This window comes from Procambarus clarkii, chromosome 55 (assembly GCF_040958095.1).
Source record: "Procambarus clarkii isolate CNS0578487 chromosome 55, FALCON_Pclarkii_2.0, whole genome shotgun sequence".
Lineage (NCBI taxonomy): Eukaryota > Metazoa > Arthropoda > Malacostraca > Decapoda > Cambaridae > Procambarus > Procambarus clarkii.
This window is the reverse complement of record NC_091204.1, coordinates 16,335,865-16,356,674: the sequence shown is the minus strand read 5'-3', so window position 1 is coordinate 16,356,674 and position 20,810 is coordinate 16,335,865. Positions and strand designations below refer to the sequence as shown.

The following is a 20,810-nucleotide window of genomic DNA, read 5'->3' as shown; positions in this document are numbered from 1 at the left end:
ACAAGTCAAAGGATACTGAAAGAGAAAATAATTAAATTATATTTTCAATTAGCCATATAATTCAACTCGACATGAAACCAGGCCATATTTAGGACGAAATGCTTGCCACTTTTTTTTACTACCGCCGGTACTCTTCACTCCCAGGCTACAGTACTGTACAGTACTTCAAAATCCAGACCCCAGATTACAGTACACTCAACTCATATTAAGCCTTTCGTAGCAGTTGAAGCTCTGTTACATTCGAAGTTTGTAACTCTTTGCTATTTTTATGCTAATCATTATGAACTAATCATTTGTCAGTGTACAATTTCTCCTTTAATCTACTATATCACTTGCATAAGGAGAGAATGCAAAGTATGAGTGCAAAACTGTAGTTTCACAACATCAGCACACACCTACATGCAGTCATAACCACATGATTCTTATTTAATGAGCACATTACATTAATCCTTTAGTACTTACATGCTTTTTGTCCTTATCAAACTCTTGTAACCGATTGCCTTTCGTGTCTGTCACAGACCCCCAAGGCTCAAGGGTAATAACTTCAGCTTGCAACTTTGGCAGTGGAATCAGTTGACGGACCAGGCGTAGCGACACATTGTTACGCTCGCCAACTTCCTAAGGAATAAATTTACAAATTTATTAATTTTTTACTTCAAATCCTGTATTATAATTGTTTAATCAAACTTAAAGTTTCATCTATACTTCTGCACTTAAAGTGTTCTTAACCAGAGCTTCTGTGATTTATTAGTTTTGGATCATGTCAAAACAAGGTACTGTAGACTCGATTCACACTTTTTGATCAATTGGTTCACATTTTTATTGTATCTCATTCCCAACTTCATTCATGAGCTTTCTGGTCATTCTTGTCATATGTATGAGTGAGGTCTATGCTCTTGCTGCATATTTGTCAGTTACTAATCAAGGAACAACACATTTATTATCATTATTTGTTAATTTTGTTCCAACATCTTGTATATAGAGTACATTCAAATTATTATTGTTCCTACCTAACCATTTGTACAATCTTATTAAATGAAGCAAATTTAATCTAAACAAAAAATTACGCCTTCAAATCAACGTGAGGAGCAGCTACATCACCAGAATCATTCACCTGCTCTCGATAGTATAAGCCCGTGTGCTTAGAAAAGTACACTACTGCCAGGCAAGTAAAAATACTGACACCAGTGCCACAGAAAACATATCAAATGGTTCTAGGCAATCATGGAGAATTGTTCAAAACTTCCAGTTAGCCTGCATTGCCGCCTGCATCAACCACCGCCAGGCAGCCGTAACACCATACACGATTCTAGATTATCTGACCCGAGTCACTCTCATACTTTCTGATGCGAGAAAGCGACTGTGTTCCTGGAAAGTAGAGCAAAACTTGAGGTATTGAGACCAGCAAAATGATTCGGTTAAAAAGTTTTGAATATGAAAAGTGCCTTTCTCAGCAGAATTATCTAGCTGCTTCAAAAGGTTGGATATTTGTTTGTCTTTTGATTTACATTGTGCAACAGACAGGATGACATTCTGGCACTGAAGCCAAAGGAAGTTTTCAAACACACTTGCAGGGTAAATACAGGGAATGAGATTTAGATCTTTTCACCCTACCTCATAAGCTTTGTATCACATGCACTTTCTTGATGCTTGATGATCACATTTTGTATCATATCTGCTCTTGAGATTGTGGATGGAGGTAGTATCAATGATTACTACTTTCAAGCCACTTCACTTGTCGACCACTCATACATTGTGGGAGTACAATACTATATACTGAATGCTCACTGCATAGCTCTGCCAAAATCACAAGAGTGTTACCGTTTCTTAAGACAAAACCCAAATAATAGGGCATACCAGTGCAATATATATACTGTAGTTACTTACCAACCTACAGCAGAAAAAAATATTCCAAATATATAAATCCATTAAAACACTGCATTAATAACAGAAAATAGATAAATGATTATATAAAACATTATTATAATTATTGCTAGAAATGCCTGCATTATCCTGCTAAAATATGTAACTTTTTTCCTCTGGCTGCTGATGTGTTGGTCCCAACTGAGTTGTCCTGACCCCATGGAATGACAAACATGTTTTTCTTCCCTCTCATGTGATGCAACAAGGTGGTACTACATATATAAAGGATTTTATTTATAAATAGTTTTTAATACAAAATCAGCTAATTTTAAGCCAACAAGATGTCTAAGAGCAGCAGCAATCAACATGGGAGGTGGCAGGAGTGAGAAACTTAACCATTAAATTAAGGATAAGCCGAGAGGCACTGAACATCTTTGAGAATGGCTGTGCCACTGAGCGTGGTGAGAATGTTCAACACTGGCACAAATACAATGTTGTATCTGATATATCAAAAAGAAGAGAGAAATACATGGAATATATGACTGCTAATGAGTGAAGGAGCAGACAGTAGTGTTTAAAATTTTAAGCTTAAACTGTAAGGTTCTTAAAAATATTACTATACATAGGAATGACATGGTTAAGAAAATAAATTAAACATGAAAAACTACAAGTTATACCTAGTAATGGGACAAAATCTCACCTCTAATATGCCAATATATTAATGGGTATAGTTAGTAAACATTAAAAAGATCCACTTCCATTATACTTACTTTTTTTATCTTTTTGACAAGATTATAATAATGGCGCCTGTTCTCCTCACGAGACTCAGAAGGTCCGTCAGATATTAGAGTGGAGTGAATCAGAGTTGCCAGCATGTCCAACACTGTGTTGAAGAGCTCACTGTGACAAAATTTATGTTATAAGTAAGTTTACAGTACTCATACCAAGCACATAAATGTATATAAAATATATATTCATTATATGTACTATTATTCATTTTAATACCTGTTAAATTAAATGATTTGGATAGGCTTTCCAGCTTACTCTAATGTTTTATTAATTTGAACCAATAAAGGATATAATGATTGGAAAACAAAAGGTTTCTTTTTAATATTTTATAATCTACTTTTCACTTAACATATCTCACTTCACAACTGTCTCTCAAAGCACTTCCCAGGAGAGAGCCGACTGAAAAGGCGTCTTCCCAAAGGAGAAATTGTGCCCTTCCGAGATGATAACTCTCGGTGGGAAACACAAACCCAAGCTAAGGTGGCAGATAGCAGCACGAGATACTCAAGATAAAGACTATACTTGCTTATGAAATGTTAGAAAATGTTGGCCGATTTTTTCTCTGATTTCAAACTATATTTTCTTTGTCTCTTTAGGTTGTTTTGATGATTAGGGACCATATTAGGGCTTTTTCACTTATATAAAGTATACCTTAAATATATCCCCTAAATCATTATAATTAATATAATTATCCCTATATTTTGTGTTTTTTGGGGGTTATTTTTTCTTGACTTCATTTCAACACACATTGATCTACAACTTTCACATATTCGAGTATGAGTGCCAAACAATGTATATTAAAACATACAATTAAATTAATGCATTAAAACTACCTTTATTCATTATTGATAACTTCAACTTCAATTATCTCTGAAACCAGAGTTTCAACTTTGAGTGGCTTCTAAAATTCCAGTTATCAACCGATTCTCACTATTTTGACATCCTATGTGCTCAGCTGTCTGTTCTACAATCCCATCAGAATGGATTTTTCATTAACTTTATACATTTGGAGTTATAATTTTTTTGGGTCTAAATTTGTCGCATATTTAAAATTCCCTATTGATGATTTTTTTTACAGTAAACTATACTGAAAACCTATACACTGTATTCTAATTTGATGAAAATGAAGATCATATGCCATTCTGAGAGAATAATAACATTAAATGAACAATTGATGATAGTACATATTTTTTATTCTGAATTGAAAATCCAAAGTTTTCAATATTCATTTTTCAAATTAATTTTGATTCTCTTGTTTTTCAAGTTACGCTGTGATCATTTAGACAAAGTTGGAACATTTGCCTAGTTGATTATGCAAAAAAAATTGGAAAGTATTTGTGCAAGTTATAAAAACTTATGTTAAATTATTTTCTGTCAAATCTTATATATATGTATTGTGCGGTCTAAGGGTTAACAAGCGCTGTAATCAAAACACTAGAACAAATAATTAAAACCAAATGGGCAGAACACCTGGAGAGTAATGACGTAATACCAGACAGACAAAATTTTTTCGAACAGGAAGATCCTGTGAAACAAATCTACTTGGTTTTTTTTGGTAGGGCTACACAGATTCTACAGGAAAGAGATAGTTGGGTTGACTGTCTATTTGGACTTAAACAATGGCTTTTGACAGAGTACCAAATAACAGGCTGTTTAGAAAACTGGAACATGCTAGAGGGGTGACAGGGCAATCCTTTCTAGCAAGAATGAAAAATTTTCTTACAGAAAGATGAGGGCAGTAATCAAGAGGCAATGTATCTGATAAAATCATAGATTCTCTCCAATGCTTTTGCCAGTATTAAGTGACAGATATAAACTTATATTGAAGAATTCAAAGTAGGAAAGATTTTAGTACAAAGCAAGCCCAAATTAAACTAAAACAAATTGTATTGCTACTCACCTATTGTTAGAAAGGTCAATCACACCAAATATAATGAGATTAACAAGGAGCAAAGCCCATTCAGTGATGATGGAATTGGAATAGGACGATGTTATTACATCAAACAGGCCTCCCACTAGAGCAAACCGAAGACTCAATGCTTCCAGCATCAATTGTCGGCTTCTGCCATCTTCAGGAAAGGTGACTTGCAGAGCTCCAGGCTTTTCCTGATAAATTAAGTCGATTAATACACTACCAGCACATTATGTAACAACAACAGCAACAATTTAATAAAATCCATTACCATTAGGGTGATGGGAGATCTAACTATCGTTCAGATATCACACATTTCAAATATAACTGCATAACAGCCTAATGCTGTATGTCATATCTCACTTTTATATACAGTGGGTTATTCACCGTCTTCTCCATGTCACCTTACTTTTAGAGAAAATCAGCTTATCTTTAGAGCACTATCTGATTTTGATGGAACATACTTTAATGGAACCTTTGTCTGCATAGTTAACTCTTCTCAAAATTAAGAGATCAAATATATACAATGCAAAAACCAAATGGAATTTTATTGGCACACTAAAAATAGAAGTGTCTACTAAAACCCCGTTAGTTAGTACCATGGTCATTGTGACTTAGATTATTTGTGGTTTTGAGAAACTGCACCAGAACCAGGCTGAGTGGTTTCTGTGTGAATAACCCAAATTCATAATTCCTTTTACTGTATGTATATGGAATAGATATAACATCAAAGGTGTAGTTTCTAAGTTATATTGATCCAGGTTGAGTAGCCTCAAGGCAGATAGCCATGGCTTGGTGCATACCATAATACAGTACAGAATATATATTACTCACAAATTTTCACCAGATTTGGTGGCGGTCGAGTTATATAAAACAATTCTGTGAAAGCATCTAACAGAAACAAAGAAAAACAGGAAAACAAATTGTTGTTTTCCTGGAATCCCAGTTAAAATTTTGGCTCAAGTGCTGGAGATGTAACACGGGTTAGGGTTTCTCTCTCTTTTCTTCCTTCTTTCTACTCCCTCTACCCGTATTCTTACTTTTATTTCTAAACCAAGGGACTCCAAAACTTTTAACAAAGCCAACTCCACGCCACGTGGTCCTAAGACGATTGACCGACTTAGGATTCTACACCCAGTATGACGTGACCTAAGCTCTGAACAAAACCCTAGAGTCACCTCTGCTGCCACCACCAGACCAGTAATACAAGAGCAATGATCGAGGTCTGGATCGATCACGCTAATTAATCAACCTAGGGGCTTGATCCCCACTATAAACGATGACCTTGAGTGTGGAATAAATTACACGGTAATGATAATTCCGATTCGATGTTAGAATCGGCGCCCAATGCAACTCTGCCTCGTGTGGACCACGTGACCAGGACAAGTATACACATAAAACACATGGAAACAATAAAATGCAAAGTAATAACAAATTTAATTTATTAAAAGAAAACTAAAACAAAATCTAAATAGGTTCACTCCCTATCACTTTAACACTCCCTACTTGACCTGAGTGGCAAATGAGACTATTTCTATACTTAACAATAGCAACTATACCTTGGGCGACCACAGCTCTAGGTGTTGGGGCTGTTCTTGGGGAGAGGTAAGATGTTGACCTCTTATCCCAGCTGCTTCCGTGACCACACTGATTTGTCCTCGTCTGGCCTAGCCCAGACTAGAACCTTGTATCCTTCCGCCTAGTCAAAGTTTTTCCAAGTTACTAGCCAGGTTTAAGTTATAACAATTAACCTCTGTTGTACTTAATTGATCCAGACTGGTTGAATTATTTTACTGAATTAAATTACAAACATCTAACGGCAGAACTGTTCCCGATCCCCAAAAATGGTTATTAAAACTTTGAGAAATAGTAGACCTGTCAACCCCTGATGACCTATGACCGCCGGTCACTCCGCTTTAAAAGTTAGATCTGATTCGTGACGTCACTGATGGTGACTTAAACTCAATAATTAGAATACTCTTGATATTGTATCCAGTACTATTATACAATACAATTTTAATGCAAAATGAATAAAGGCTAATTTTCTCTAAATTACTGAATACTATAGGATGATTCATTTTACGCAGCTATGAACAAAGCGTTGGTTATTTCCACCGCGAATTCCCCTGGGGGTCAGGTCACCATGCGGCTCAGCTTCCCATTCTCTTTTGTCGATAAACCCCTCTGGATAATTCTTACAACAGCCTAGTTTGTTACAGAGAGTTAGCTCATCCTGACCCTCAGCTAGCTCAAGATGACATTTGGTGGTGTTTGAGTCTTGGTGGAGATTAACTAGTTCAGATAGAGTTGCTTGGAATTTAGAGATTTCCAAAGATTTTGTTGTTGGGTCAAGATTTGTGTTTCAATTCTTGGCAGCTGATCACAGTTGTGGGTTGATCTTTGATTCCCAAATGTTTCTGAGTTATAATGAGAGAGCGCAAGCAAAGATGGTGCTTGTCTCCGATGTACGAAAATTGTCATAGTGGCTCTGTATCTCCCGGTGAAGTACGCTGAGGGAAGCTACCAAGGTGTAACCCAGAAATGGAGTGTCTCATTATATCATTATACTTGGTGTTTAATTCCTAACTATATATAAACACTGTGCATGTTTCTATTCTGCTTAAATAGAACCAAGTCCAACAGTACACACTGTATTATAAAATGAAATGATAAGATTCTGGTATGATTAATAATCAGATGCACTGGATACTCAAGAAACTTTTACTGGACCAAAATATAATGCCAACAACACTAAAATTCACCAAAATAAAATTGTGCATAGAATAAAAACTGCAGTATTTCTAAGTAACCTGATTACCTAAATATGCTCTAATATTATAATGTGGTCATGCACTACATAAAACAAATGCATATACAAACAATATCTTACCTCTTTAGGAGAGAAGAGAGACTGTGTGAGTTGTGTCCTGAGAGACTCTAGTAATTCAGATAACTGATCATCTTGACCATCAAGGCACATGAGCACCAGCTGGAGGAACGGTCGGTGAGATGCAAGCGGCCAGTGTCCCAACTGTCTTCCTACTGGTGGTATCTCCATGCCGTTACTACTGCTCACGCTGCTAGGCTGACTGTGACTCGGAGGAGGGCTTACTACTGGACCCTCACTAGTTGCATTCTCATCATCCGTTGGTTTAGAATTCCCAGAATAGGCACCAAAATTAACCGACTCTAGCACTTGACCTGTAATAGAATGGTTACAAATTATCGGCAAGGCATAGGGCACAACATACTTGGTATTTTGAAGCACATGTACATTTTTCAACTAAACATTTTTTTACTGGTCTCTTTCATTACAAAATATATGTAACCCCCCAAACAACTTCTGGATACTTCTTATTTCCAATCCTAAATCTGTACTCTATATTGGCATCTTCCATCACTTTGAATTAGCTTTTCTTTCATGAAGTTTTAAGATTACTATTAGCAAAGCCAACACACTTGTATTGGGAAGGACTTCTAAACACCTTTATGTGGGATACCTTATAAAATATGGTATCCAAGTTTTACACCACCTTCATGTGGTGGCCTCGATAATATAGTACACCCAATGTGATGGAACTAAAGGGGCATACAGTATATATCTTGTTATTTCAAGATGCTTTCTGGGAGGATCCTCTCAGCAGTTACTTGAGCTTAAGCACTGGTATAGCCAAGCCTTAAATATTGCACCAGACCTCTGAGATTCATACACACCTAACGGGAGCCAGGCCTAGAACCTGGCTCGCTTCACAAGGCATGCAGAGCATGATGGGGGGAGGGGCAATAAGAGATCTCCCTAAAACTGAGAAAATATCCACCAGAAATGTTAGGCAAAACAAATAAAAAAACGATTGTTTGAAAGAATGGTTGAACCTAGAGGCAAACAATCATTGCCACAGGGTGAACAACTCCAACCTTGATGCGCCTGGTTGCCTTCAGATGGTGATACAGATCACATGGATGGGGGGGTGTACAAACTAGCTGCGATGTCTCACACAGTCATTTGGTGTTTGCTAGGGTTAAACTGTACTGCAGGACCCATTGTCCTACTCCATTTTCAGCCAAGGGGGATTTGGCTATTCCTGAAGAAACAGTTCCTCACTGAAGGGACATTGCTTTCCTTTACGTCATTTCTATTTCCCGATTGTATTTTTTATCACCCACATATTAATTCTGCCTGTGAAGCAAGATCTACCTTCCCAGGTGGCTGAATTGCATTTCCTTTACTCTACAAGAGATGCATGTTCTGAGGGGTTCGGGGTCTCTCATCTATGAACAGGCACCTCTTCAAGTCCTCACTTTTGGGTAGTACATGTCTCTCTTCTCCACTGTTGAAATAGGGAATTGACATAGTTATCTGTGTGCTTGTATTGATATTGTGCCTTATTGATTCTCTTATGTTTTGGTGCCTTGCACTTTGGCAGAGTGTGAGCTTGGGTTGTGTTTCAGTGAGTCTTACTTACCCATGGATTCATATGCCTTCGCTCACTGGGAAGACACAAGGTCAGAGTTGGGTGTATGATTTACAGATAATGCTTTCCTTGTGTCTGGCACACTACTTGCCTGTGTAATGGTGCAGGCAGCCAGCACCCTTTGCCCCAGGGAAGGTTTGCTGGTGGGGCAAGAAGGAAGTCATAGTGGTCTTTGCTGGAGAGAACAGTTGAGCATGCCATGAGGGCATGTTATACAACAACAGTGCACACAATTCATATTAATGGTCACTAAATAAAAACATTATAGCATAAATGCACTATATAAACGTGTTATATAAGGATTAACTGTATTTTACACTTAACATTGTGTTACACACAAGACAAAAGAAGTAAAAGCAAAGGCTTATCAGCTAGATCATTTTCTAGACAGTTACCAGATGCTGTCTGGATCCTTCTCTGGGTAAATAACAGCCAAGACTTACCAGCCACTTTCAACACTCTTCCCTGCACAGCTTTTGGAAGTTTAGAGATGAGTGGAGCCACTAGACAGATGGACTGAGGCTTTCGAGTTCTGAAAATATATCGTAACTAAATTTAATGTATATAATTAATAATACAGATAGTTTTAATTTATATTATGTTGTCTCACTCACTCTCTCAGTTTGCACACTTACATTTTTCCTGGGATGCCAAGTACAACTTTTTATAATTATTACATTCAAACTTTCTTTTCTGTCTCGTCACTTGGCACATAGCTTCGGGCTCAGTTAAGGTCTCTCAATTATAACAAATTTGACAAATGATTTTTAGACTGCAAATTACAGCCAAAATGGGGCAAATTTATTCTCTCAAATAGCAAATTCAGCAATGAGAATCTTACGGTTACTGGAAGAGCCTAGTATTTTATGTATGAGTGCACTGTACTAAGAGTAACCAGAGACTACCACTGTTTTCAGAGAATATTTGAGTGTTTGGTCATCAATACAGTGGTTTCCTGCTCCAATATACTGGATTATACATGGAGAGGATTCTGGGAGTTCTTCTACTCCCCAAGCCTGACCTAGGATTTCGATACAATGGATTATGTGTGTCGATAATGATGATGATCCTTTTATTGTAATTCACATTTGAAAAGCCAATAAACAGATAAAATCAAGTCCAGCTTTTCAAATTAAAAGATACTTCCAAGATGTCTTCCACACTCTTGGTTTATCCTGTATGACTTGCAAGTCAAGCAAGCAACATGAGGCACCAGTCACATATATTATGCCAGAGTCACTGGAGACATTGTCACCCAGCATCAATATTCTTATGCTGACAATGTCTATTAATAAGCATGAGCCTTCCAGAATTTCCAGTGATGTCTCACTTAAGACCACTAATGGAAACCCTGGATTAACCTCATGTACTAATTATAAGGAACACTGGTACAAAGTACACTGGAGTGGGCTCTGGAGAGGCCATTCCAGACCGACAACCAGAGTGCAACTCCATACTCTCCTGAGACTGATGGATGCCTACTACTAACAAACAAGCATGCACCATCTTGCCAGGAGACAGCATCTTCCCCAACCCAGGGTACTCCAGTGCATACCCTTCTCATGCTGACCGTGTTTCATGATGGTCTGGCAAGGGGAAACAATTGTTCAAAAATTAAATGATTATTTCCCAATCTTGTGATCATGTTATCTACAAGACACCTGGCAGCACAGTAGCTGTGTTTAGTTTAGTGGCCAGTGTGACAGAGCCTGATAAGTGTCTTTTGTCAGGACAGGATAGAATGTGAGTTAGCATACAGAACACAGTGACAAGGCTGGGTGGTAATGGTTTGTGAAGAGTGTGTGCATTTGCACGTTTTGTGTATGACGGCTCATACTTGGATGATACCTGGTTGATGGGGTTCTGGGAATTCTTCTACTCCCCAAGCCCGGCCTGAGGCCAGGCTTGACCTGTGAGAGTTTGGTCCACTAGGCTGTTGCTTGCAGCGGCCTGCAAGCCCATATACCCACCGCAGCCCGGTTGGTCTGGGACTTATTGGAGGAAACTCCCTAGTTTCCTCCAATAAGTACATGAGGAACACTGTGCACCTATGTCGTATGAAGCACTGCAGTGCTACTGTGGAGTTGGCTGGAGTGTAGTGGTGCCTGTTACTTCAACATGCTATACAGTTAGCATGATATAATGAATGATCAAGAGATTTGTGTTGAATATCTATAAATACTGTAGTCTTTTTTTCTACACTAGTTTCTCTATTTCTCTGGGTTGATGCCTCCCCACCCAATGAAGGTGAAAATGGGGTAATGAGGAAAAATATACTTTATGCAAGTGATTTTGCTTACAAAAATTGTGCAAATGCATACAAGTTCCATCACTTGTGGAGATAAAAACACAGTTTGACAAGTAAAATAATGAACAACGATCTTTTGAATATTCAAATAAGAAATGAAATGGGGTCCATTATTAACAAATACATACTGTTGCTTTGTATATTTACCTGTGACAAGAGAGCGAGACTGACATGGGTGATCTATCAGGATCATGGCTAAGATGGAACACTTCAATAGCTGCCTGAGCCACATTATCAAGCCACGAGTTGAGCTCCTGGGATGACACTCTCTGTTGTTCGTACATCAGATGCAGGTCCAGCCATGAGATGCGTAGACTCCATTCATCTAAATCCTGTACAGGTTATTTTAAAGAAATGCTTAAAGTAAAGTAAAAGGTATTAAATGCATAATTTTATGGAGTAAAATATTAGAGCTGAAAATATTGTATATTTTTTCTAATTACTATATTTCAAGCACAAAATAAATTTTACATGTAGTAGATGTGACAAAATTTTTTTACATGGTTAAGAAGAAAATTTGATCAATTACTGTAATTGATCGATGATAAACAAATACAGTATGAGGATCATGACAGCCAGGGCAGGCCAACAATCTATACCAATGCATCAGGGATCTATTCCAATGTGACTGATCACACTGGTGTTAGGGATTCAAAACAAAAACAAAGAGCTCAATCCAAACCCTAAGGCTAAGCATTCTTAGCCAGCTTAGAGGGGCAATCTGTTAAATTAACTATCTTCAGCCAGATGTGGCCCAGAGAACAAAGTCTACAAGCAAAGTTCTGCCGGCAGAGGAGGCTCTCAAGATTCTGACAAGGCAGTGCAAGACCTGAACCAACTGTAAATGGGGTACAAACCAAGCAAATGCAGTCACCAGCAGCAAAATATCCCAAATAAGACACAGCCAGCCTTTTCTAGATGGCCTCACAAGCTTCCCAGTGCTTTGCCTCTGCTACCACAGCCATCAACAAACCTAGCAAACCTCTAGACATACAGAGGCCTACAAAACTCCAGGTACCAGAATCTGGTAACCTCATAGTGGTAAGACAAGCAAGAGAATTTGAGAGTGACTTAAAAAAAAGAAAAATCACCCAGAAAGCTTAAGTAAAACAATCTATTTATCTAGACTAGAGTTAATTAAACAATCTATTTATCTTGATGGAAATAAGGGGAAACAAAAGTTTGCCGAAGCACAACACCAAGTGGCGGGTCAAGTCACCCAGGTGTCCAGCCTGCCTGCTACCTCACTTGCATGCCATCCCCAAACCACACCCAGTCCTAAAGATATGGGTCTGATCTCATTTTCTCCTAATGTTGCCATTAGGAGAAATAGTTGGTGCCTTGGTAAAGGCATTAAGCATATAAAACTAAAGTTCTATGGCTCAAATTAATTTTGAGTTTTATATGAAAAATATAAAATTTGATAAATAGCCAAAAATGGCAAATTTTGGGAAATCCAGATCAGGTCGAGAACACTATAATCTGGGATTTGAAAGAGCATCTGTATAATATGGTATTGTAAGAAAAATATGCAAGTTCTTTTCTGACCTGAAGTATATGGGAAATAATAGTGCGCTGATCTTGTGAAGCATCATTGTGAGTGCTGGGAGAGTCTGGATGACAGATCTGGTGCAACAGTCGCTGGGCCTGAAACAAAAAATACATACATGATATGAGAACACAAACACTTTAATTAATATAAACAAGAAAAATAAATTTATGCTATCCTACTTAGTGGCTCACTAAGGTAAGATCCTACTCATCTCTGGATAAGATTAACAACGGTCATGCAGGTTGAAATTTTGTACTGACCCAGCAAGGAAATTTGACAACTTTCCCTGTTGCATCACAATGATTCTAGGGAGATATTGGAGAGCTATTATATCCATATTTACATCATACATGTAAAACCCAGACAGTAATGGTTCAAATCATCGTATGACAATGACCACATTCCCCTAGTAATATACATGATGATAACCACATTCACCTAGTACACGTAATCATGAAATGGTTGCAGGATTTTTTCACACAGATCAAGGTAAACTCCATTACGTTCACATACAGGTATTACTAGTATATTCATATTTGCATCATACATATAAAACCCAGAAAGTAATTGTTTAAATCGTCATATGACGACACCCACATTACCCTGTGAATCAACGAATGAGGATAACTGCTGCCTAAAGGTTAGTTAAGAATGTCAATTCATTAACATCTCATTAATGTGGCACGTCTTGTTTAGGGACAAAAGTTGTCCATTCATGATGCAACATTAATGCTCTAAGTACATTACTTACCAAGCCACTATATTGTCCAGAATTTAGTTTCTTGGGGCCAAACTTTCAGGACATTTCCCCCAACAATAAATAAACCCTTAACATTCTGCAGGAATACTGATTAACCTGGTGATGACTTAGTCCTTTAATATAATGCAAAGATATCTATACAACAACCTGTATAGATATCTTTGTACAACAAAATTACACCAGAATTTTTTTTTAGCAATTAGAACAAGGAGACCCTTTAAATCTCAGAAACAAGCTAAAGTAGCTGTAACTTCTCACCTGTCTAGGGGTAATAGCACTGTCTAGGAGATTCTCAGCACTGCAAAGTTCCTCTGGAATTTTTAGACAGCGTTCCCTCACCCACTCCTGTGAGCATATTTGCCTTAAGGAATAACGCGCAAAGTCTGCCAGACTTGCTTTGTCAGCATCTTTTCTGAAACGGAACAAATTTTAGGTATTCTTTGAAGGCCCTTTTTCCTTAACTGTTACAATAGTAGGATTCATAACTTCAAATATATTTCAACTAACAGTAAAGGACAAGGTGAAAAACATGCTGTACCTTCTAAAGTTTTTCAATACACACACAAGGATATACAGTTGTGTACTGTAATTACTGTACAATACCATGTAAGTGACTGCAGCATTTCATTCTCTACATCAAACTCGTTTGCTTTAGCACATATCGATACATTCTTTATTTAGAAGCTTTCGCAGTCATATCATTATACAGTAACAACTTTTATCGCTATCTACTTCAATATTTCTACTTCTACTATAATGTTTTCAATTCAAGTAAACCAATTTCATCTACAAAGTAATTTTTTATTTATTTTTCATTTGTGTTCCCACTGAACAACCTAGTTATTTTTAATATGCTACAGTATTAAGCAGAACAAGTGCTCAAAAGGACTATGACCCGTCCTTCAATTTCTAAAGTTGGAAGATTACTCTTCTTCATCTTATCTATAGACCACAGTATAATACGACAGAGTTGATGTGGCGTTACTGACTGTGGTAACATCACTTCTTATATCTAAGTATCAAACTCCATATGACTATGGAAGATAACAGATAGTTAGCTGAAAATTGCAATCATAATGACTTGATTAACTACAAAACAAGTATACATACCCCATCATATCAGAATCATTGGAGCCACTACCCATGTCCGAGGTGCCAAGGATGTCAGATATAGAAGCCTGGCTCTTACTCTGGCCGCTCAACACGTCACCAACAATAAGCATTGCCTGTATGAAATTATTTGAAAAGAAAATGCATTAAGGTAAATGTGCATACAAGATCTCTCTACCTACATATACAGTATACAATATACAGTATACAAGATAGTTATGAAACCAGTACCACTGAAAACTTTTCAAGTGGATCCTACAGTCACAATACTGTAAGAAAAATATTACCTCCCAGGGATGGGGAAAAGAAATGGTGCCCAACCACTTGGGCTGGATGATAGAGCGACGGTCTCGTTTCATGCAGGTCGGCGTTCAATCCTCGACCGTCCAAGCGGTTGGCCACCATTCCTTCCCCCTCGTCCCATCCCAAAACCCCTGACCTCTTCCCAGTGCTATATAGTCATAACGGCTTAGCGCTTTCCCCTGATTATTCCCTTCCCTCCCCATAGTCAGGGACAGAAAACCTATGGAACATGAGAATTAATCTGCACTTCTCCATGGTAACAAATACCTTCTGGTATATTTTAAATACAATGTTTAAATATATATATATATATACATTTTTGTCTATATATGCACAAGAATGTGTTCTATTCTTACAACTAGTTAAAAAAAACTCACCATCCCCTTCATCCTGAAGACATCACTGGTTACAACGAATCTTTCACTAATGAACAAGGTTTGGTACTATGACAGTTTGCTGAAATGAGGTTATACTATACACTCTTCTTGTTAAACAATTATCAGGTATGCTACTAATATGTCCACATTCTCTATGGATATCTTCCATCTAAGTATGTAGTTAAGTATGGTGTGTTACCTTCAGGACGGCAAGAAGCGGGCTGAGTGTGATAGCAGTGTGAGCCGCTGCTAAAAGGTGTCGGTCACAGCTTAGTCGGATATTCCGTTGAGACATGCCTGCCGGTACATTTTGAGAAGAACCTGCAAATACAAGACGGTAATAAAACTTTATGCTGATGCCATTTCCTATACGAGAATATTTAAGATCCTATTTACCATTTTTAGCTCCCATATGTGCATGCAGAAATTCATGTAAAATCTCACGAGAAAAAATGGATTCTCAATTAATCACAGAACAAATGTGAGAAGTATCCTTTCCCTACCACATTAGGAAAGGATTAGATGTTATCCAATATCATGTCAATATCATGTATCATGTCATGGTTAGGTGTGAAATGGGTTATGAGGAGGAAATCATGAATAATGCACTTCGTTATACTAATTTGTCAAGCATGAATTCAAAATCAAGCCGTCTTCATCTCACATTTGATGGAATGAAGTAGCAGTGTGGGACCTGGATTTGGTTCTAACAGAATCCTGTGGTTAGTCAACAACGCTTACAAAGAGTATTAAATACTTTCGGCACTCGGTGCCCAAGCATTGTTTGTTTATTACCGCTACATGTGAGTATCGGCTCAGGGAATGTAAATACAAAAGCCCAGTCATTCCTATGACCAGTTCTGATACTGTACTACTGTACTGGAAAAATAGTCATGATCTTTAGGTAAAAGAAACTGACCCCTTGTAGTCCTCTCCTATCAAGAATGCATCAGCCCTAATTAGTGGTTTTGGATCAAATATCACTATTAAAAAAATATGGCACACTCCTCCTCATTGATATGCACGACTGGCATAAACTGCTATGACCCATAACCAAGCAAGTATTGCGTCAGCCAGAAAAATGATAGGATGGATTACGAGAACCTTCAAGTCCAGAGATCCCATCACAATGGTTGTACTCTTCAAATCACTTGTGTTGTCCCGTCTTGAGTACTGCTCAGTACTCACTTCCCCCTTCAGAGCAGGAGAGATTGCTGAAATTGAGGGAATACAGAGAACATATACGGCACGCATAGACGAGATAAAGCACCTAAATTATTGGCATCGTCTCAATGCTCTCCAAATGTACTCACTAGAAAGGAGACGAGAGAGATACCAAATAATATACACATGGAAAATACTGGAGGGACAGGTCCCAAATCTGCACAGTAAAATAACAACGTACTGGAGTGAACAACATGGAAGAAAATGCAGAATAGAACCAGTGAAGAGCAGAGGTGCCATGGGCACAATCAGAAAACACTGTATGAACATCAGAGGTCCACGGTTGTTCAACGTCCTACCAGCGAGCATCAGAAATATTACAGAAACAACCGTGGACATCTTCAAGAGGAAACTAGATTGTTTCCTTCAAGGAGTGCCGGACCAACCGGGCTGTGGTGGGTATGTGGGCCTGCGGGCCGCTCCAAGCAACAGCCTGGTGGACCAAACTCTCACAAGTCAAGTCTGGCCCTGGGCCGGGCTTGGGGAGTAGAAGAACTCCCAGAACCCCGTCAACCAGGTATCAACCAGGTAACCAGGTACCTATTTCATCTAGATGTCTTCACCTACAGGAAAATAAGACATTGCCCATGAGCCAGGATAAATCAGGAACCAGGTACTGCAGCAGCTACGGGCAAAAATCCCATTCGATCTAAGTTAAATTCCGAAGTTGAGTGTCACAGAGGTAGGCTAGAATGTCAATCCCACAAAAATGACTAGGCAGAGAACCTCAAGAGTCAGTCTGGGAAAGTTTCGAGATCTAGAAAAGGCCAAACATTCCAGCCTGAAGGTGGTGTGAGATGAGCCTGACACCAAACTCTGAACTCAGGAAGGAAAGACATGAAGCAATGGGCACCTAGAAATCCAACGTAATGAGCCAAAAGATGCTGAAAACCATCTGGTGAACCTGGAACATGGTGGTGTCAACTATAAAACAGGACTAGGAAGGAACTCATGGAAAACAAATTTGTCCAGAAGAAAGCAGACATCCTCCTCAAGGACAGGGTCACCACAAGCACACCCTCAGCCATCAAGTCATGACATTGCTGAGCAGAGTAGACAATGGGGTAAGCCCTCAAGACACCAGAAGAAGCAAGGACCAAAACTACCACAGGAACCCGGGACATTGCTGAGCAGAGTAGACAATGGGGTAAGCCCTCAAGACACCAGAAGAAGCAAGGACCAAAACTACCACAGGAACCCGGGACAACTTGAAACAACCAAGCACTACTTTTGATAAACACAATGTCACGAGTAGTTCTATCTTGTATTGATATACAGTATTTAAAACGTTATCTATATCTCCTTCGTTAAATTCTTTCGTCATTTGTAAACTTTAATCATCTACCCTTTACTCTTCGTCTTTCTACAGAATATAAATTAAACTTATTTAATCCCAACATGAAAAATAGAGACAGGTCTTCCAGTAATATACAGCAGTGCAATTAGATGAAAACCTTAAATGACAGTCACATTTGATTACATTGCTTCAAGTTTTTATAGAACCCTCCTCTACCAGTCAATCCAAGCTGGACTGAGCTTATCTCCATGACCCCTTAACACCTATAATGACCCAGTAGAGACTGTTTGAAAAGTTACTTGTGGTGCTGATACCAAAAATGTCACCTGTCTGACTAACGATCCTTTCCCAGAGGAAACACCGGATCTTAACTTAGGAAGGCAACTGAATGCTAGTTACGAGAATACACGACATGGCAAATCTGCAAGTAACACATAAAATGCAATGGATTATTTTAAAAACTGTTTTCATAAATTAACCTTTATTTTTTAAAATCTGTATATCTTTCAACTAATATGGATATATTATTTAAGCCAAGCTTACCTGCTGAATACTGTGCAGGTTGTGGAGAGTCAACACTCTTGAAGATACGAAGCAGCAGATGACAAGTAAGGCGTGCACCAGGTTCTGCATCAGGATTGCCCTCACCTGTATATAAAACATACATAATATATATAATTAAACTGAATCCTAATCAACAAAAATAACGTGTCACGTATAATGAAACTCCCATTTCTGAGGCCTGTCAGTGGCTTCCCAGTCACCGAGGTGCCTACTGCAAGCAGGCACCAGAATCTTACACCCTCAAAAGAGGTGGGGAATCCAAGGGCAATACTCTACAAACCAGGGAAATCCCCACCAAAATGACTGAAAAGGAGTTGCCTTTTCAGCCATTCAGGAGCTCAATATACAAAGAAATCATTGACATGGACAAATACCAAACAAAACTCAAAACTATCACAAACAAATATCACCCAACTGTTTCCTTTTTTTGCCTCAAGATGACAGCACTCTAAATCCCAAGTAAGCCCCTAGAAACCACAGGTAAGCCAGGAAACAGGAATGAAAAATTCAATGGTACCCCTGAAACTGGTCTAACACAAACTACCAGCAAGCCCAAAGAGCTGTGCAGAAGTCCACAACTGCATCTCATAGAAGAGGGGTACACGAGCTGGTAAAGCTCTGCTGGCTCACTGAGCTAACAATACAGGGAAAGGACTCAAAGACACAGCGGACTGCTGAGAATGTAGCTGAGCAGAGAACATTTCCCCACGATAAAAAAAGGGGCAAGATATGTGCTGAACACACAAGAGTCTTGTGGTCAACAGAGGCCAAAGCCGAAGATAAATGGAAACCTGGAGACAGGAACCAAGTACTTACAATAGGAACAAAGTAGGCACAAACAATGTCTATTAAAAGTGAAGGCAGGCCACAAGAAAAACAAATTGAAGAGAGGGAAAACCTCCTTCCAATTCCCCCCCCCCCTGCAAATAATAGTAAGCACTGCACTGTATACCATTCACCAAAGCAAAATAATAGATTGTGTGCTGACCATGACAAAGATGGGACTACATATTGCATCTAAAAAGCAATAGGAGACCCAAACTTGAAAGAGGCCAGGTCCATTTCCAAAGCAGAATTATGGCAATGTGCCAGAAACAGCATCAGGTACTGCTGAGCCTGTAAAGACACTAAACAAGGAATAGACTCCAAACAAGTGAAACCACAGCTGATGCATTCCTCACAGACCCCCAGACTGCTAGGTGAAGAGTGCTTTGACAGGCTAGGGTTAGGGATCCATTCCAAGAGCAAACCTGAACTAAGGGCTGCAGGATACTTGGGAAGGACCCCCAGAAGTGACAACCAAGCCTCCTGCACTCCAACCACAGCCACTGCTGGGGCAGACCCCACTACCAATGCCTCGGACACTACCCGCACTGTCATCAGCTGGACCTCATACCTAAGCAATTTTGGCATCTTAACCGGAATAAATTCTGGAAAGCCATGCTAGAAGACATCTTATTGGAAATTGTTGATTTTTTTTACATTTATTTATATATGCAAGAGCTCTTACATTCTTGTAAAGCCACTAGCACGCATAGCATTTCGGGCAAGTCCTTAATCCTAATTTTCACACACACACACACACACACACACACACACACACACACACACACACACACACACACACACACACACACACACATACATCCCCAGGAAGCACCCCATAGCAGCTTTCTAACTCCCAGGTATCTATTTACTGCTAGATGAACAGAGGAATCAGGGTGAAAGAAACTCTGTCCATTTGTTTCTGCCTGCGCCGGGGTTCGAACCCAGACCCTTAGGACTGTGAACCTCGAGCGCTGTCCACTCAGCCGTCAGGCCCCTAATGCATCCAACAGCAAACTAAGGACCATAGGTACAAGGAGGCAGAAATAGGTGTCCAAAACCAATGCTTTAAATATATCTTCATAAAATCAGTCAGTGTCTGTGATGTAGTGGTAAGACACTCGCCTGGCGTTCCACGAGCGCTTTGTTATGGGTTCGTATCCTGGCCGGGGAGGATTTACTGGGCGTAAATCCTTAACTGTAGCCTCTGTTTAACTCAACGGTAAAATGAGTACTTGGTTGTAACAACGATTCTTCGCGGCGGGGATTGTATTCCAGGGACCTGCCCAAAATGCTACGCGTACTAGTGGCTGTACAAGAATGTAACAATTCTTGTATATATCTCAAAAAAAAAAATAAAGGAGAGTCAGACACATCCTCAACAACAGGGGTAGGAACCTACACTACCTATAACACAAGCAAGAATCTTGTAGACAAACCACGGCCTGTATGTC

At 38.9% G+C, this 20,810-nt stretch overlaps 1 protein-coding gene across 1 annotated transcript in view; it reads right to left on the bottom strand.

Annotated features, from left to right (window-relative positions):
• LOC123755331 (mediator complex subunit kohtalo) overlaps positions 1–20,810 on the bottom strand; it is a 65,207-nt gene that overhangs the window by 21,880 nt on the left and 22,517 nt on the right. The window contains 11 exon segments of the mRNA XM_045737873.2: positions 463–618; positions 2,634–2,763; positions 4,553–4,758; positions 7,455–7,765; positions 9,480–9,568; positions 11,492–11,676; positions 12,893–12,991; positions 13,915–14,068; positions 14,767–14,882; positions 15,646–15,767; positions 18,511–18,615. Coding sequence (XP_045593829.2) covers positions 463–618; positions 2,634–2,763; positions 4,553–4,758; positions 7,455–7,765; positions 9,480–9,568; positions 11,492–11,676; positions 12,893–12,991; positions 13,915–14,068; positions 14,767–14,882; positions 15,646–15,767; positions 18,511–18,615 — 1,673 coding nt within the window.